Source organism: Coffea arabica, chromosome 4e (genome assembly GCF_036785885.1).
Source record: "Coffea arabica cultivar ET-39 chromosome 4e, Coffea Arabica ET-39 HiFi, whole genome shotgun sequence".
Lineage (NCBI taxonomy): Eukaryota > Viridiplantae > Streptophyta > Magnoliopsida > Gentianales > Rubiaceae > Coffea > Coffea arabica.
This window is the reverse complement of record NC_092317.1, coordinates 13,138,058-13,158,234: the sequence shown is the minus strand read 5'-3', so window position 1 is coordinate 13,158,234 and position 20,177 is coordinate 13,138,058. Positions and strand designations below refer to the sequence as shown.

At 35.9% G+C, this 20,177-nt stretch overlaps 1 protein-coding gene across 5 annotated transcripts; it reads right to left on the bottom strand.

Moving 5' to 3' along the window:
- Positions 1-3,286: 3,286 nt before the first annotated feature.
- On the bottom strand, positions 3,287-12,225 carry LOC113742845 (general transcription and DNA repair factor IIH subunit TFB4-like). Of its 5 annotated transcripts, none has more exons than XM_027270849.2 (11): positions 10,868-12,221; positions 10,686-10,780; positions 10,142-10,394; positions 9,100-9,146; positions 8,771-8,808; positions 8,650-8,695; positions 7,937-7,990; positions 7,770-7,838; positions 5,522-5,598; positions 4,534-4,629; positions 3,287-3,986 (listed from the first exon to the last, which is right to left on the bottom strand). In XM_027270849.2, the coding sequence occupies exons 1-11, from the start codon at positions 10,899-10,901 to the stop codon at positions 3,908-3,910; spliced, it is 888 nt and encodes a 295-aa protein (XP_027126650.1). In that variant the 5' UTR covers positions 10,902-12,221; the 3' UTR covers positions 3,287-3,907. The 5 variants fall into 5 exon arrangements, with proteins under 5 accessions (XP_027126650.1, XP_027126651.1, XP_071903789.1 ...); XM_027270850.2 differs by having other exon boundaries at positions 3,287-3,965; positions 10,868-12,216; XM_072047688.1 differs by lacking the exon at positions 7,770-7,838 and having other exon boundaries at positions 10,868-12,225.
- Between the last annotated feature and the right edge of the window lie 7,952 nt (positions 12,226-20,177).

Here is a 20,177-nt window from a genome sequence, read left to right as displayed (position 1 = left end):
TGATTCAGACTTCAGATTTCATATTTCAAATTTTAGTTCTTAGATTTCAGTTTTATTAAACGCACTCTAAAAATGCCAAATCGAGGAGAGTAAGTGTAATTTTTGAAATAAGAGAAATTAGTGAATTGTTAGAAACCTGGTTTTTTAAATTATCCCTTATTCCTAAGATAGTTAAGCGAAAGCCTGGCAGAAGGTAGGGAAACAAGCACCTGTCATCCCCTACCATAAACAAAACGAACAAATAAAAGTTATGATAATAGGAATTTACTTATCAACAAAGTTTGTTGGGTATAAATTTACATGTGCACTTTGTCAAATCTCAATCAAACACACCATAAAGGGGCCACTCTTTCTGATCGGGAAGGATGGAACTTCTTGATATTATACCTGTCATCCCCCACTACAGACAAGCAACAAGTATATTAACAAACAAAAGATTATGATAATAGGAATCAGACACACCATGGTGGGGCTAAATTTACTCGTTCATATGCACTTAGTGAAATCTCAATCAAACACAACAAAAAGGGGCCACCCCTTCTGATTGGAAAGGATGGAACATGATGGGCTCCGATTCAAGAAGTTGATTTCAAAAAGCTGATACAAGTGATGATTCAAGAGGCTGATTCAGAGAGGTTGATCCAAAGGAACCCATATCTTTGAAAACAAGAGTTGTACAGAATCATGGCCCTGTAAGTGAGAAATACAGGATAGATTATATTAAGTGGATGAAAATGTGGTCCACTAGTGAAAGAATAGCAGGTCATATTATGGCTGCTAAGTGGATAATGTTGTGGACCAATATTTAATGGAAACATGGAGAAAGCTGGCCACTTAGATAGGATAGTGGTAACCACCAGCTCTTGGGCGGGTGGCCACCACCAAGCCCTTAAGGCTTTGAACCCTTGTCTCCCACCAAAAATACCACTCTTGTGGCTCTGCTTCAAATCCAGACGGGTGCACTACGCACCCATCTGGTCCGGTGGTGGTTCTGTCCCCATCAGTCCCCATAGGCTCAGTTGAGCCTCCCCGTAGATAGAGTAGGAGTAGGAGTAGGAGTAGAGATGACAATCGAAAAAAAAAAAAAAAAAGATAGGATAGTGGCAGTTCAGGTGTTTAACTAGATCAACAGCCAATGATTTTTGGTATAAATACCAGAAAGAGAGAGAATCACACACTGAAAAAGACAACACAAAATTATTACCAGAAAATTCTCTCTGAAGCAATCATGGTTTTTTAGGCTAGCTTTAGGGTTTACAAGCATTCAGTTGTTCATTTCACTTCATAGACAAAAGGATAAATCTCTTAGGATTTATAGACTACAGGCTAAATCTCTTAGGGTTTTCCTTATTTAATGTTCAAGTGCTTGTTCTTAGACATGCCAATCAGCTTTATGAACATGCAATGTTTGGTCACTTTGTTGGTTCTTATCAGTTTGATTTGTGTTGATTAATCTGTCCTTTGATGCTAATTTTAAGCCCTTGATTCAAGGTCAGGGTGGCACAAACAGCTTTTCTGATTGGTCAAACAGCCTTTGCATTTAATTTTTGTTCGTTTCGCTTTGTAATCAGTTTTTTTTTTAAAATTTTTTTCTAGTAAAGGAAAGATAAAATTTAAGAAAAGGGGACGAGGCAGGGAACTTTGAATTCAGAACCGCTAATTCCTGGATTCTCAACCTTAGCCGTTAAATAGGGCTGTCAACGGGCCGGGTCCGGGCCGGAATTCATTATTCCGGACCCGGACCCGAATTACTATGCCGGATCCGGATCCGACCCGTTTACCCGACGGGTCTTTTATTCTATGTTCCGGATCCGGATCCGGCGGGTCCGGATCCGGATCCGGGTCTACCCGAACAAATTTACCAAAATTTATAATTTCTAATAAAAATGAGAAAAAAATATATTTGTAAACTAATTTCTAACTAATGCAAAGAAAAAACTAAATAAGAAAAGAAATCAAATTAACTTTATTAAAATACATCACCCTAATCAAATTATATTGATAAATATATATTTTTTAAATTATTAATTCATTTATATCCGGATCCGGGTCTAATACGGGTCGGAATACTATATTCCGTATCCGACCCGTTTTTTGTTTGACAAAACGGATCCGGTCCGGATCCGGGAAACGGAATTAAATCCCTACCCATACCCGCAATAATTTCACGGATCCGGTCCGGATCCGGGTCTAGACCCGACCCGTTGACAGGCCTACCGTTAAATCAAGATCTCATCAACTATTTGGCGTAATCAGCATGGTTAATGAGCTTCAATAGAGAGGTCAGCAAGTAATATCTACACAATGGAGGAATTTGTAACATACAAAGTTTTGGTCGTAAATATTGCAGAAATTGTAGTACATAGAGGTACAAACACAAATAAATCCACTGCCTTTTAGGAGGAATTTGGAGGAATCACAGGAGAGCTTGATACATGAATTTGAAATAAATTGAAATCCATATTTAAGGAAAGAAAAAGACAAGGAAAGAAAAGGGAAAATGAAAAATGATTTTCCTCACACAAAAAAATAAATAAATTTTGGTTTTTATAAAAATTTCAAGTAAATGGTTAAACGTGAAAATTTTAACAGTAATTTTCAGTCTTTTCTCGGAAACATAATCCTTTAAAATCCGCCGATTCTAAACTCCATTATACAGCTAGTAAACGTATCAATTTGACCACCAAAAATTATGTTGAGATTTGATGAGTAAAGAAGAATTAGTGGAAAATCTCACACAAGTGAATCAGATAAAATTCATCTAAAAAAATCTTTCTTCAAGATGTAATATCAAATTGATTCAAAGACAATTAAGAATTTAAACAAAAGACTAAAGCATAGTGAACTAAGATTTACTAGAATGTCAGGTAAAAGAAATACCAAGGTATATAATGGCCACCATAATGTAATTTTCTCCTACTTTTGAACCCAAAGAGTTAATTTGCCGCAGCAGCAAGTATTCCCAGCTATGCTTATCTTCTGACCAAGAGGAGGACTTTTCTTTGGTAAGCAAAGAGATAATTAAAGCTTACTTTGGCTTGATATGTTGGAAAGTTGATAAGGACAATAATGGAGCATTATTTATTCCTTGCAATGGATGGTGATGAGGAATTTTTGCTTTAGTGTTCCAAGGAAAAAGTGCATTTATTGCAAAGAACCAAGAGTAATTTTACCTCATCAGCTCAGGTTAATACCCACAATCGATCATCTGAATGTAAAAGCTCACAATTTTTCTACCTCAAGGCCCCGAGTAAGAGTGTCCAAGGGACACAAATTAGACAAACACTTTGAAGATGGAAATCAGGGCTCTAGCTGCCTCTATATATATGGTTAGGCTAACAGTTCATTGTAGCTTATGCCCCTACCTTGACAGCCAGAAATAGGAGAGGGACAATGAGAAACAGAATGAAAAGCTAACTAGGCTTGCACATTTACAGAAGCTCAGATAATGATGCCATAATCCCACACTGGTTAGCATCATACTTTCCATGGATCTTGTTTGACAACATTCAAAGTCAGGAAAACACATGAAATGAAAGTGCAATCAAAAGTCCTGCTAAAGAACCGAAATTCCAAGAACCTTTACACGCCAAGCCTTGTCCAGCAGTCTGTGTTAGTCGACAATTCAATCATATAAATAACCACATATTGAGAGCAACGACATCGCATTTTGGTTCAGCAATGCTTCAGCATAAATATGCAAAATGGATGCTGATCGTCCTTCCCAACTTTCAACCATGGATTTCTAAGATAGCTTCCAGTGCATAATCTGAGTTTGATGTCGATGCCAATGTCATTTACTTCAGGCTGCAACATCAAAAGCTCTCGAGTGTCGTGTGACTTCACGCATGACGAGGAAACCAAAGGCAAAGCTGGAATATGTTCATATTTGAGTATCTCCTGGAGACTACTTCCTTTGCTGTGATGCTGAGGGATCACGTGTTTGCGCCTGACCAAAAATTGACCTACAGACATTTGGGAGCATCCTATCATTCAGTAGAAGAACTTTCCTCTCAGTCTAAATTTATGGTGATACTGTAACAAATCATCCAGATAGAGCAAATGTAAAGCAGCTTAAACAAATGCAATTTACTTGTAACTATAACATGTGTTGCTATTGATAGCATAATCATCAAATGGCCAAGGGGAAAGAATAAGAAAGATACACAAAATGCAAGGATAAGAGAAGGATCACAAATAATAGATAGGCAAGTAGCTATTTTGACTATAAATGTCAGGCATTTCTAGTTTCCTACACCACTGTACCATCTTCCCCAACTCACCTTCCTTCCCCAGGCCCCAACTGAGGAAAAAACCCTTGTTCTCTTGCTTATTGATCTAACCAGCTTGATTTGTAAGTGGCTCAAGCACATCAGCATTTCATTTATTTTATTTCTTTTTGGAAGAAAATATGACAAAATAACAGTTCATCCTCAATCATACTTAAGCAAGCACAGGACATATAAATGGCTAGAAACAGAATTCACTATTAGAAGAGTTTGAATCAGACATATAACAGCAAGTGGAACTCACCCGCAGGTTGAACATTTCTTTTGATGCTTACAGAATATCGATAAACAAACAGAGCATATAAAACCCATGTCAATTGTATTTTTGTGGCAGAAGCACCTGCAAGTTTTATTGATCAGGTTAACAAGACGCATTAGGCACAGCAGGCAACAGTAAGCCAGTACAAACTGTGGGTGCACATTGACTGCACCAACATATAGTTTTGACGTCATATATATATATATATATAAAAACTAAAGTTTCATTAAAAAAACATTGACTGCACAACGTAACCAACAAACTTGCAAGGATGACACTGAATGAAAGTGTCTTCCAAAATCATTATGATCCCAAGTGTATAAAATTTGGATATATGTCAGAATTTAGCTTCTAGTATTTCCAATAGTATGTCAATGCAAGATGGAGAAATCATCTCGAAAGCAATTGCTTATTAGTTCATTCCTTTTTCTTGAAAGACAATTCTCATTTGTGCGTATCTGACAACAAAAACTTTACTTTGTGCTGGGGAAAAGGAAAGGAAATACAATTTACCCAAAAGTGTCAAAGTCACACAAGCAACTTTTCCTTGAGACCAAAACCATGAAGGGTAGTAAAGATTCTATATGTGCAGATTCCAACAGAGAATCTGCGAATGTTTTTTGGACCAAGCTACCAGAAAGAACAGTTAACTTCAAGCATTTATAGACAACTGAGGGAAGCTCCCATACGGGATCCACAAATTACTGCTGACAAAAACTGCTCATTCACTGCATTATGCAAAATTATTCATGTGCAAACACAAAAATATTGTTTGTCTCTGGAATAGTATTAGGATGCATGAAATTTTGAAAAATTAATATAAGCATGTGATTCCCAGCAGGCTTCTACATCTAAAAGCATATAAAGTGCTACAATGAAAAACTCTCCAACTGCTATCTTAAAATAACGGCCAATCAATGTTTCATCGTTATGGAGAAACAAAATAGGGGGATCAAACTTCTAAGTTACTTACGAAGCACGAAAATCCACACCAACAGGCTTTGGCAGTTGCAAAAAGTTCCGAGAATGTAAATCGGTAGCAAACACTGTCTGCATATTTTTACAAAATAGTCACGATTAGCAACTAAAAGCTTTAATAAGAAATCCAAAGGAATCAGAAGCCAAACTATATGTAAAAAAAAAAATGCTGTATGCAATTTAAAACAAAAAATACTGAATCATAAAAGACAAGCCAAATGAAAAGCTCCATGAAGTAAGTTGATTTTTTTTTTTCTGACGGAGGGGGTATCCGGGTTGCGGCCCGACTAATCCCCCTCCGGCCCGAAAGGAGAGGCCCCATCCCCTCGGGCACGATAACCCTGGGACTTGATCCCTGGTGGGGGAGATGGACAACGGATGCTGAGAAGCTTCCGTGACCAATTGAGCTGCCCAGGAGGGGCCCATGAAGTAAGTTGATTGATCCGAGCAAACTAAACAATTATAACACTAAATTCATCTAGCATGTGCAAAAGCTTAAGTTGCCTTCATTAAGCAGAACCATTGGAAGTCTGCTACAATAAATATGCTAAGGAAAATAAAAGTTTTAGACTTGAACTGGGACACACTCATGTGAATGAGAGTTAAACATCTCTATATGGACTCAAAGTGGAAGAGAATATTCCACAGATGTTAAAATAATAAGAGTAACAAGTTAACCAGGGAACAAACTCCTCGTCTTCATCTAATGTAGCAGGATGGGAACAGGGTGGAAAGGTAGGGAAGGAAAATGAGGTAGAGATTTGTAGGACCACTGACTGGCTTGGGGTAGTAGAAGATAGGAAATGCAAAAGGGAAACAAGAAAAGACATTAAACACCACGATGCATGCAGTAGGGCCACATGGGCTGGGAAGGGATATAGAAAAGTGAAGAATTACAAACAAACATGCTCCAATTGTGACTTGCCACCATAAAGAGAATGAGATGGAAGAATTGGGACTTGATACTTGAAAATTGGAAAGGAAACCATAGAGCTCTATTGCAATATAATATTTCCATGATGTTTGGTTAATTTTATCATTCAACCACCACAATCAAAGGCCCCAGATAACAGTAACCAATGGTTAAAGAATAAAAAAAGAGCAAAGACTCCTATAAGAGTAGGAAAACATGCTTTCTTCACACTTTGTTCCTGTGTATAAGTGCTAACACGCCTTACTGAAGAAATATCCACTTCAGAAGTTAAAAGCAACAAGACGCTTGTGCTTTCTTAGTTTATACACGAGGTGGTTTTGATTACAATGTAAAGCCAAATGTTAAATTCAAAACTTGATCAAAACAAAATGAGGAATCAGAAAAGAAACAAGGGAAGCCTGTGTCCACACCCAAGGGTTCACTAAGCACTACACCAAGGAGAAGAATCTCTGTGCAAGATTTGGCATCCTACAAAGTTATAAATCCATATTCGACTCAAGTAGCTCCATCCCCAATGCGCTCCTCTTCTTCTATATTAGTGTATATCATGACTAACTATTAGATGGCATTGCATTCCATAGCTTAACAGTCTAACTGCCTAACAAATGTGACTCCAGAACTTTGATAAAAAACAAGAAATGTGAAATGACCAGTTGTGGAATGAGGCTGACATAGGAAATGGAGAACCATGCTCAAAATTTTAGATGAAAGAAAAATGTATTTAGTTAAAGATGCAGAATAACTACACAATATTTCTCAAAAGGTCAACTAAAGGTCAAAATTTAAGTAGCATGTGCACCACAAGAGAACGAAAAATCAATTAAACTTGTCCCCAAAAATGTTATCTAGAAAGTACAAGCTTAAGTAACTCAATGAATTCTGCTGTAAAACCCAGTATTCCACTATACTTGCTATAAGTAAGTGTTACCCTCACTCCAAGCTGTTTTATTGTTTTAAAGACAACTAAATAGTGTCTCATCCACAATAACTAGGAAGAATAATTCGTTCCTTGCCTAGTAATACAAACACTTGAAAACAAACCACTAAAGTTAAATTATTCTTGCAAGAGAATAAATAGGTCAATTTTCAGCTGACACCACAAAAGAAAAAAGGCATTTGATAAAGGAACCATTTGCATTGAAGGGGATGATATAATTACCATACTATGTTGCACTAACTGATCCCAATGATATCAAAACCATAAACGAGTTAATGTCTTAGACCAACAACCATTGGCAAAGTCTCAGTGAGTCACACTAGTAATAAAAAAGGCTTCTTTGTTTAGCGTCTGATGAAGAATAAGACCTACCGCCAGATACTGGAAAAGTCCATCCAACTGCTGTGGCTTTAGATATACACCTCCAGTTATATAAGAAGCCTGTCCTAAATTATCACCAGAATAGATCACTAAAAAGAATCAAGCATCTCACATTCACCTTCTTGAATAATGGAAAAAATGTAACAGCAGATCACAACCTGCTGAAGAAAAGCAGAATGCTGGATTCCTATAACACATGAATCAATCGGTACCTGTGGAAGAAAGCATAATATTGACATGTCAAGACACCTCAAATTGATTAGCATCACAATGAAAAACTGTACACAGGCGTGTACAACATCTAAACTTTTGAATGAGTTACAAAATAAGCATATTTATTGTGAACAAAAGCCAATCTGAAATGCATGTGTTAATTTCTGATCTCCACCTAAGAACTGAAAAGAACCTAATGCTTTAGCAACAGTCAGCTGAAAAAGAAAACAAGAAGGTGCTCGCATCAAACACCAATGCTATGAAATCGATTCTTTTTTTTATTTAAAAAAAAAACCCTTTTCTTTCATGGTGTGATAAATGGTATCTAGGACACCATGATCACCAAGATTATCACCCAAATACAAGCAATCACCCAATTTAAGTACAGGAATACTGAGAGCCTTAGTATGTGGTCTGGCTTGTCCTAGAAAGGACCAACATAAGGTTCAATAAGAGATTGAATGAGAGAAGAAAACTACTGAGACAAATTCTATGCAGCTAATGCAAACAAGAGAAGAAAAACATGAACGCCTGGAAGTCCATTTAATTAAAATAGGGAGGTCATTACCAACATAAATCATCTCAGAAAGAGCACAGATGTTAATTTGAGAATTATAATGATCCTAAAACTAAAAAATTCATAAAATAGACCACATACCATTGAACGTTGAGCAGAAAAAATGGAATTCATGATAGCAACGTATCTGCACAAGTGAAAGTGTGTAAAAGCCAATGAAGAAGATATCATAGATGCTCCCAAATATCTTAAAAGTACTTACTGTCCAGGCCCATCAGGAGATCCATGCAAGCATATTATCTGCCATCATTTGGCAGCAGTATGTTAGTACATACATTTATGCAAACAAGGGGCAATCAGCATCACATGGTGAGAAATGAATAAATTAAAAATGGAAACATAGGAAGAGATCACGTAATTCAGTTGCTAAAAGTAATGAAATTATTAAACCAACAAAAACAATGAACTGCATGGAAAATATTTAAATGACAAGGCCTTGTTAACTGGTTAATTCTACTTTCTAAATAATTATCTGCATCAATCAAAACTTTTGACATTTTGATATGGGATAATCACAAAATGAGCACTCACCCGTGGCTGTGGATGAAGAGGTCCTGACCGAAATACCCTCTGTATATCTGCCCATTTATTTGGTCATATCCAACAATACTTCCATAAAATCAAAACGCAACAATTTGCAAGTGATTATAGCGTAAACGAAGTGCAAATGTAAGCACTCATGCACACACACCTACATGTCAAATACATTTCTACATGTTCATTACAAGCACACACACGGGTATATGCACAAAAAACTCATACAAATTAAATTTCTCCATTCGACCCTTCACAACTGCACATAAGGAGACAATAAATTACAATCCAACAGCCAACCCTTCACAAACACACAGAGACACCCACTGACCTCCTTCAGAAAATACAAAAAAAAAAAAAAAAAAAAAGAATTAGTAGGTCTACTGCATCAATAGACACACCCACATGCAGAAGCACAGAAACACAGACAAAAACACACATCAATTCAGAAGATTTTTACATCTAGCCGATAACAAACTAATCTTAAACCAGGGCGTTCATTACAATCTATCCTAGTAAAATCTATGAAAAAATGTTAAGGGAAGATAAGATATAAGGGCACAATAGAATAGTAACAGACAAAAAGACTGTAATTTTAAAATATTTTTCAAGAAAATGTATTGATTCATATACAAAATGCTAGGCTAAATGTAAACAAAGAAGCATATATTTTGTGGAAAAAAAGGGTCGCTATAACAGCCCATTATGATACATAGATCAAAATTACACATTCTCTATGAATTAACCATCCTAGCCAGCACTTTTCATTAATTTTTCCAAAATTCAAGTGAATTAGGGGAAATTATCATAAAAGGCACGTGCAAAAATGAGTGTGTTAACAAAGAGAATACAACTTCATCTTATCATTATGAAAAGCATGAATGGTGAAAATGTACTAATTCATGTACGACACTCAACTACTCATTGTAGAGAAGATATATACCCAATGTAATCTATGAGTGCCCTTAACAATAAACATGCAAAATCACACAAACAAGGAGTATATTGACTGGCTCATTGAAAAGTTGACAAAGGATACAGCAGAGAGCCATGGAAAGAGAACCGGAAAGAAGTGAGGATCCAACCCCATTTCCCGAGTCATCGTCCCTCTCACTCAATGACTCATCATTCTCCGCAAACTCCTCCAACTTGGGCAACAAGCTCTCAGCCCTCTGGCTTACTGAGCCAGACGACGAGTCAAAAACATAACCACAAGAATTGATTCCGGTAGCAATCACTACCACCTGATTCAACTGGTTCAGCAGTAGAATTGAATTCAAGAATGCCAATACCTACCATAATTCCCCAAATAAAAAAGACCATTAATACTTAAATTCAAAAAAATACTGGAATATAATTAAAGCAGTGTTATTGAATTCAAGAACGCCAAAACCCATCACTTTTTCCCCCCAAAACATAAATAAAACATGAAAAAAGAACCCAACTACAAATTAAATTTAAAAAAAAATTAATGGGATATAATTAAAGCAGTAGTATAGAATTCAAGAATGCCAAAACTTACTAATTTCCCCCCAAAACAGAAGGAAAAAATGGCATATAATTATATCAAAAAGGGGCATTACGTGGGAGAGGAACTTGGAGAAGGAGAAATGGGGTTTGATGGAGCTCCAGAAGTGAGGATTAGAGTCGATCAGAACCATCAGAAGGCTGACGTCATCTGTTAAAAATTGAAATTTTTTTTACCGTTCGATTTATGGTGGAATTGTTATTAATTGGAAGAATAAATGAAGAAAAATGTTCAAACCTGTTAAGATTTTGGAAGGGACCGGAGGAGACATGGGAGGATGCTCCGGCGGGAGGTGGTAGCCCTGGCGGGGAGCGGCGGAGTAGAGTGACGAGTGTACAGGCCCAAATTTTGTTGAATTGGGCTGTAGGTTCTGTTCTTGGGTCTGGCTCTCCCTGTTTGGTCACTTTATATACATTTTGAATTGCCATTTTGTTAATTTTTGGAAAAAAGAAAAATTATTAGGGAAAATTTGGGAGAAGGGAGGAATAAGAGGTGAAATTTAGGATTGGGGCATTAAATCTTTATTAATTCGTAAAAGAGGAAATTAGGCAGTGTTTTATTGTAATTACTAAAAGAAAAAAAAAGAGGAACAAAGTTAAGTGCTTTAGGCGGATAGCAATAGGCAAAAATGGTCATTTGACTTGGTTACTAATTTCTTTTAAATTATAGTTGACATTACCTTAACATAAATTTCAATTCTTATTCGTTGTTTATCACAATTTTTTTAAAATTATTTTTTCATTGCACTTTTTGAAATGTGAATATATCATATTGAAGATAATTGGAAGAATAAAAGGATGTATTAAAATTGTTATTAAGGGATGTTTTAAAAAAGATTATAGAAAAAAAGGTACAATTGCAATCGTAAATAGAGATGAAAAAAAAAGCCTTTCTTGCTAGCTGCACTTTTCACAATTACCAAAATTAGTTTAGGAAAACTTAAAAAAATCTAAAAAAGTTAGTGCTAAAATCAATTTGTATGGATTTACGATTTTATCAAGAACAAGTTTTTTTAAATACAATATTAGGGTACCACAGTCCCAAAAATATTACAAAAAATACTTAGTCCATACAAATCTTTGAAATAACTAACAAAAATAAAATAAAATAAAATAAAATAAATCTACCACCTCTATCTTGATCCATCCATCACCCACCACCACCAGACACCACCACCCACCCTTGCCCTTCTCCTCCTCCACCTCTACTGCTGCCCCTCCCTTTCCTCTTTCTCCTTTCTACTCCCTTTTCCTCTTTCTCTTCTCCCCTCCTTCCCCTTTCTTCCTTCTCCTCGCAACACCCCTCCTCTCCCTCCCCCTCTATGGTTCACACTGATCTAGTTGTATTGCAAACTAGAGAGGGGGAGGAAGAAGAAGGGGAACCAGATCTGATTGCGACCAAAGAGAGGGAGAGAGGGAGGGAAGGAGGTCGCAGGCTTGGTTCTCCCAAAGTTTTAGGAAAACTTAATAATTTTGAAAAAGTTTGAGGTTAAAATCGAATTTTATATTTTTCTTTTCTCCTTCCAGCGTCAACTTTGAAGCCCTAGTGGTTGCTTCTATTCTTCATCTATTTTGGAGATGGCACCATTAATAGTGCTCTTCCTCTAACACATAAATGAACTCACAAAGCACACTTGAAAATATATTAGGTAAATTACAATAACTTCTCCTCTAGGTTTGTTTTATAAGTTAGAGACATATCCTCTTAATTTCAAAATAACATGGACCTCTCATAGCATTGCTTTTCATCCAACTAGCATTTATGATAGGATTGACTTTATAATTTTACCCTTTACTTTTCTGCTTAATGTTTTTTGTGTTAAACAAAAATGGAAGAAAAAGTAGATTTATTCATAGAAATTGAAAACCTATATTATTTATTTCTGTAGGCTTTTTATTTTCACCAATCAAAATAAGAGGTATATACATGTATCTATTCTACAAATAAAATGGATTAAAATGAAAATGCAGTGTCTCCAATTCATATACTCGTCAAGTCCTTTAATCCAGTGAAATTTCAACTTATGAATATATGATTATGAGATCGTAGAATCAAGACATCAACTCTAGTAGATATTTTTTTGCCCATTCTACCTCTGTATGAGCCTTCAAGATGACTCCAACAAACATCAACCTGTTTCTAGCATACCATATCCTCCATAACAATATTGCAATAAATTCTCTTTCCATTGGACGCATTGATTCCAATATCTCTACCATACCAGTACTTAAAGCCGCCCGTTTCCACACTGCAGCAGAAAATCTACAGTCAGAAAAGACATGCCTGTCATCTTCATCTGCATTCCCCACACCAAGGATATGAAGAATTAACACCTGCAACTCTTGATCTTCAGATTTGTTCCTGTTGGTAAAGCACTCCAGCATAATCTCCGCACAAAACTTTTTACCTTTGGGGGCACCTCTAATTTCCACGCTCCTTTCCAGAATTTCATCTCTTCAAGTGATGGCGGGCGACGATTCAATCTTTCCACTCCAGTGTTTTAAAAGGTCAATAATCATCCGATATGCCGACTTAACTGAGAACTGTCCATCATTGGCGTAGTGGCATCCATACTATCTGATCAGCAGGCCATGAATCACATAATGGTATTGAACAAATTGTGTCCACTTCATAATCAGGAAAACTTTCTTAATCAGGTCCTCACTCCAGCATCCCCCCTGCTCATTAATTAGTTCAGAGACAAATCTTCCAAGCATATAGTTTAGTAGTTTATTTGATGTTAGTGATCTAAGACACTGGCATATTGCCACATATGTCGGAGCATAATGTAAAATTTCAATGGATTAATGTCAACTATGAACCCTCAAAAGAAAATATCAAATATGACAAAGGGCAAGGATTTTGCATTATAATTGATGCAAGAGGTTGAGCAAACAGGAAGGAGAAAACTACAGTTCCAAACTGCATATATGATGTTAGATTTACCTTAATTTTAATCGATTATATCATGTTATTATTCATTTATAGACAGGTATTAATTCTTTAACAAAATTCTTTATCCATGTATCATCAGTAGCTGATTGCTGCTTGCTTCTATAATAATCAACTTAGGTGTACATGTGAGACTATATCCACTTTACATGCTCTAAATTCCTTCCTTCATTCATGATGAAATTCTCACGTAATGTAAGTCTTGTCAAATGATCAAGTTACAATATATGAGATTATAAAGTCTTAATTATGTATTATCAGCAATTGTAATGCTAGATTGAATGTCAACCTCTTTCGGTGTGCTCCAACCAACCAACCAAAAGATTTTTCACAGCACTGAAACAAAAAGGGTTTGTACAATGGATTGGGAATCCTCAGATATTAGAATAGTCCATTCCTCCCATTCACAGTGTCATATCTGCTTTGTTAGGGCATCTGCAACAGAGTGTAATGATGCGAGTAATGCCTTTCATGACACGGGTTCATTATATGGCCGCCCATTGTGGCCATATAATGCCCATTAGTGTGAGAACTCGCAAATTTCTTATATTTTTCTCAAAAATACCCTTTTATTTGAAAATTATTATTTATCAAAGCCCCACTACCCTATTATTTCACAATAAGTGTAAATAAACCTAGAAAGTAGGGTTTCACGCTTCGGTTTCAAGTTTGGAGCAAAATTAGGGTTTTCGCGATTTTTCGCCGGATGAATTTTCGGTACAGAGTAAGGATTAAATTTAGAAATTAAAAGTGACTTTTAAGTGAGAAATAATATGTGATTAGTAGCAATGATATAAGGTTAGTGAATGGGAAGTAAAAACCCTAATACGTGAGTTTTTAAGAAAAACGGCGGGAACCGGCGGGTCCCGCGCACTACCGTTTGAACGCACCACTTGACCACCATTTTTCTTACCAAACAAGCTTATTGACTTTTGAGCAAAATATCTTCTTACTTGGCAGCTGCTTTGACCGAAAATTAAGGCTAGAAATGCAAGGAAAAGAAAGAGAAAAATGAAAGGTGGTGGTGGCGACAAGTGTCGCCACCCTAGAGTTTCTTGACCAAGACAAGGACTTTCTATTTAACCCCAATTTTTGCATCTTCTTCCCCTTATTTCTGCTCCTTGGCCGAGAGGAAGAAGGGAAAAAAACACCAAGGGAAAATCTCTCCATTTCTTCTTGAATCAAACTACTAAGTGAGAAAACAAAAGAAATAAACCGATTAAACTCACCTTTGAGTGTTTAGTTAGTGATTTGTTGGTGGGATTGTGAAAGGGAAAGCTAGGGATACACTTGGTGGACACTAATCAAGGTAAGGAAGATGATCTCTCTAATTCTTACTTTCAATCTTGTTTAAATAAGCTTAGTAACTCAATTTTGTGGTGAATCATGGATGCTATCATGTTTTGGAGGTTTTCCCCTTTTGATATTATGAACTAGGGTTTGAGGATTTGCTGCCAATTTGATGTATGATATATATATGTTGTAATTAAGTTTATATAAGGGGTTTTGGTAGTGTTGGAAGTGAGAAATCAAGGAAGGTTACATTAAAAACTGAAAATTCCAGATTTCTGGAAAATTTTTCTTCCTTTCTGTCCGGTTTTGTAGCTGCATGTTAGAGGCCGAATTGGCCTTAGGTCAAAACATGAAAGTTGTAGAGAATGGTATTTTATAGGTGCCTACAAAATTTCAGCTCAATCAGAGCAACGTAGGTTGTGAAAAGATCAAAATACCCTTACTATTTTAAGGTTTTTCCCAGCAGTCCGTTTGGTCAGTTTATCCAGTTTATCACGTTTATTCACTAGGATCCGTACTGATTTAGCTTTCTGCCAAAACATGAAAGTTTTAGTATTCTGTCTTAGCTTTTAAACCCCTCTAAGAGCACCTTAATCGGACCTTTGTAACCTGAGATATGACCATTCCAGTGCAGTGTGGTTAAATAGCCGATGAGTTGGATTTTGGTTCTATAATTTGAGGATTTGACTAAGTTGCATTAGGAACTGGACTAAGTGATCTTCATGAACATTGTAGCCCTGTGTCTTAGCTTCGAAACGGCATAAGTTTCGCCTCAATCCGATAAGCGTAGCCTCGGATGTGTTATTTCCGCATTCACACGTCAAATCTGTCTTTTACTAGATTGTATTTCTGCACTTGTTATTATTGTGATTCTTATTCTTATGATGTTGTGAGCCTATGGAACGGCTTTTGACTTAAATTTCTGATATGTGTGACTTTGGGTTTTGGTTGAGGAAAAATAATGAAGCCTAAATGGCTGGAAAATTAGGTAAACACAAAGGGCATGCTGCCCGAATTTACGCTCGAGAACTAGAAAACTATATTTGCAACTTGAGTAAAGGTTAAGTGATTATCACTTAAACTAGCGAGAACCTTTGCTACGATGTTTATCGAGGGTTATACGTTAGGACATGGCCGAACTTGTACCCTTGAGGAAAAGACATAATGGCCAATGTAAACTTGAATTTCCTTGTACTTTCAACACAAGTGTTATTTCCAAGTATCTATGCTACAAAAACCTTACGATTTGAAAAGCGAGCAAGTGTTTCACAAGTGTCTTTCAAATGAATTTCAATTGGTCGATTCTTAATGAACGGAACGTTTAAATTTCGAATCCTACTCGTGTTTCAAAGTTCTTAAACTGAGTTTTTATCGCAGATCTGGACTCCAAGCCTGGAGTGTAATTGAACGTGAATACTTGAGGCACTATATTTTGGTGAATGCTTCCAAATATCCGATTGTACTTGATACATGTGTTCCTTACTTGACTTGTATGATTACATGAAAATGAATGATAGGGCGAGGGTGTACTTTACCGCACTTGCCCTAATATGACTTGTTCTTGCTAGTAATTATATTTGACTTGCTCTACATGTACTTGAGATATGTCTTGCCTGGAATTTCAGAAACCCTGTGGCTAGTTAATCGAGTTGAGCCGGCAAGGGCCTGGTCGATTAGATAACAAACCCTGGGTCACTAGTAAGGTCGAGTGGAGTGTTATCTCCTCGGCAATCCGGTATACTCGAGTATTACCACCCGTGTTTCGTGTGGCGTGAGGGCCCGGAAAAGGGGGTTGATCGGTGGACGGGGATTGGCGTGTAATGGAGTTTTATTTTGGACTTGTTATTACTTGAAAGTTGACGGAGTGTCAACTACCCATTGATCAAGCTGGAATGGAACCGAGATATGATTACCGTATCCTTATATATGACTGCAAACCTGATATTACTTGGCTAGTTGAAGTACTATTTCCCTGATTTGACTTGTTTACTCGCTATTTCACTATTACTATGTTATTACTTGATTTGTTGGCAAATTTGATATTTGGAACTTCACTGAGTTTCGGCTCACCCTATTAGTTTTATTTTCTTTACAGGGTTACGAGCGAAGCGTGAGAAGTGTAAAGACTAGCGTAGTCTAGTTACTTTAGACTTTGTTTTTGAATTTTGACTTGTACTCGCGCTATTTCTCGAATGGAACATTTTGTACTTGGACTGTATACGTTTTGAACTAGTTTAAGTATATCGAGACCTTGTACCCTGATTTCTATCAATGTAAATTATAAGCTTGAATTGTGGATGTTATTTATGGTTCATGGTTGTGTGCACGTGATTTTAGTAAGTGAGTCCTGACGAGAGTTGGGCAGGCGGTCCGCCGAACCCTCTGGTACGCCTTAGGGGGAGGTGGGGTCGTCACAATTACAATGATGCGTATAATAGTGGGCCAGTGTCAGCAACGGACCAATTGTTTTGAAACGGCAACGGACTAATTTTTTTGAAGCTACAACGGACAAAATTTATACCAGCAAGTTAAAGTTAGCAACGTTCATTTTTTTTTCCAACGGTTATATTTTAATTCTGTATATAAACACACAACACACTCCTTTTTTTTTCATATCTTACTATCCTACTCTATTATTTCTTTTACTCTCTCACTCATTTTCCTTAGCCTCTTTGCACAATTTTTTAAAATTTCAATATTTTGTGATCATGGATGAGAATTTTAGTAGTTTTACAAATATGTTAAATGCTCCAAATATAGAAAATTCATCCTCCTCACAAAGTCAAAACCACCAAAATTTTTCAAATTATCCAAATTACCCATTTTCTGGTATTCGTACAAATGTGCAAAATTATGCATGTCCCGAAATTTATTCACTTCCAAATTTCCAAAATCCACCAAATTTTTCATATCCAATTTTCATGTATCCTCCACCTACTTATTTTAATCCAAATATGAGAAATCACTACACATCGGGGTATTATAACCTTGGTATGGGTTGTGGAGGCTCAAAAACTCCGTCGGAGATAAGGAAGGATTTTGATTTCGCCAGCGAACAAGAATTTTGTCATTTTAAAAGATTCAAATTCATTGGGACTTTTAACTGAAAAGTATTTCAGATTCCCAATTTTTTGAGGGGAAAAATGTACGAAAATTACTAAGTTCAAATGACAAACTCTACACAAGTTGCATTCGCCAAAAGCGACTATCAATTTGGAATAGAATAAGGAAGCTGCAAAACTTGAAGGGTCCAATAATGCTGCATGTTGTAGCAATGCATATATAAGACTAATGCCACTTGCATATAAACAATAATTTATACGGACCCCATTCATGGTGTGGTGAAGTTCTAAATGTTTATAAACTTCAAAAAAAAGTTACAAGTTAACATAGTACATTATCTCCAAAACTCTGCTTTACTAGGAAGAAATTTAGTTAACTTTAATGTTCTTAATTCGACTCTCAAATAATCTACTATTCATTCTTCTTTATAAAGGCTTAAAACCTTTTTTGAGAAAAAATAAAAAGAAAATCAAATTAAATTGTTGATTGACATCTGAATGTACTAAAGTTCTAAAACTATTAAAATATCCGAAATCATAAGCCTCTACGTCAATGTGATTCCATACAGCCAACTTGTTTCTATGTGACTATTACTTGTTTATTTATTTACTGTATATATTATTCCCAATGACGGAGTCAAGGGGGGGCAGAGGGGGGCCATGGCCCCCCCTAAGTTTTGAGAATTTTAATTCATAATATGTAAATATGTGTGTAAAATAAAATTGGCCCCCCCTAAATTTTTTCAATTTTAGTTTATATTATGAGAGTTGATATATATATATATATATATATATATATATATATATGAATTAGTCATCTTTGAATGGAATTTCAATTTTGGCCCCCCAAAAAAAAAAATCCTGGCTCCGTCACTGATTATTCCATATGTTTAGATGCGGAATTTCAGCAGTACTACCTGTATATGTTGATGTGGAATTTTAATACACATTGAAAATGAAAAGTTAGCGTGCCCATATCGACCCACATGCATGAAAAATCAGTGGAAACTTCGTGATTGGTAGCCGACTTGAATTACTTGATGAATTGGAGCACTTTTTTATTGAGTCCATTCAAATTTTAACTGCATACAGCTTGAAAATATTCCAATATTAAATGCTCTCATTTGGATTGCTTCTTTTAAAAGTTTTTTTTTTTTTTAGAAAAATATACTGTAACGATTTGATATATGTGAAGTAAAACTAAAAAAGTGATTGGAAAATATATTCACATAAAATATAAAATTTTTTCTGCCGAAAACCAGGATCCAAACAAGGAATACATAATTGTTTCAGTCATACCTGACTTTTATTGACCTTTAATTTGTTGAACATGTTTACCAACTAACGGGCTTTAATTATTCAATATGAAGGGTAAGATTTTCAGATAATGAAATTGCCAATTGACAAAAAAAAGACATGAGAAATAAGGGAAATTTGCAGATTTTAATCTTGATAATGAAAATTTTACACATTGAAAATCTTGGTTTTACTTAAAATTGGAGTCAATGCTTCCCTAGTGAAGAATTAGATCAAGAAAATGAGAAAAAAAAAAACTGACAACAAGGAACGGTCCGTTTTTTTCAGTACACAAAAATTTTCAAGAACGTAGAAATCCAAATGAAATTCACCCAATATTCAAGCCGGCTCTGTTTGGATTGTAAATTATTTGAGATATTTTTACTGTAGCACTTTTTGTGATGTGATGTATGTGAGATAAAAAGGTAATTGGGAAGGTAAAAAGGTGTATTGGAAATTGTAATGATGATGTAAGCAAATATATTTGGCCAAATAAATTGCTGTCCAAACAAACCAAATTCAAGAGCATCTGTTTCTTCTTTTTCTTTTCTGAAAATAAACATTAACTCCGACAAATTAGATACAGTAAATTACAGCATGAATCTAGTCTATAATTTTTTTTTTTGTTTGACTTGAAGAATTAGCATGGCATTGGGACTGGTTTTCTTTTGGAAAGAATATAAAATTTCAGAGAATTCATCCGGAAAAAGCACGCCATGAGTCAGTCCATGACCAAAGTTATGTGACTTTTGTGCACTTTGGACCTGCCGGCGGAGACCAACACCATCAAATCCTCAACAATTTGCAAATGAAAGGTTTCTAACTTCAGATAACCGGCAGGCTCAGAAATTTTCTTTTGATAAAAAAAAAAAAAAAAAGGCTGCCGAGCTACAGCCCTTGAACTTTTATTTATAAAAAAAAAAAAAAGTGGCTGCCGCAGGAAT

Excerpts from the sequence above, each read along its gene's own strand:
- LOC113742845 (XM_027270849.2), bottom strand. The coding sequence starts at position 10,901 with ATGTCTCCTCCGGTCCCTTCCAAAATCTTAACAG. Across the intron at positions 7,991-8,649 it reads TTTCTGCTCAACGTTCAATG|GTACCGATTGATTCATGTGT; the intron begins GTATGTGGTCTA and ends TTTCTTCCACAG. Across the intron at positions 5,599-7,769 it reads GACTTTTCCAGTATCTGGCG|ACAGTGTTTGCTACCGATTT; the intron begins GTAGGTCTTATT and ends AAAAATATGCAG.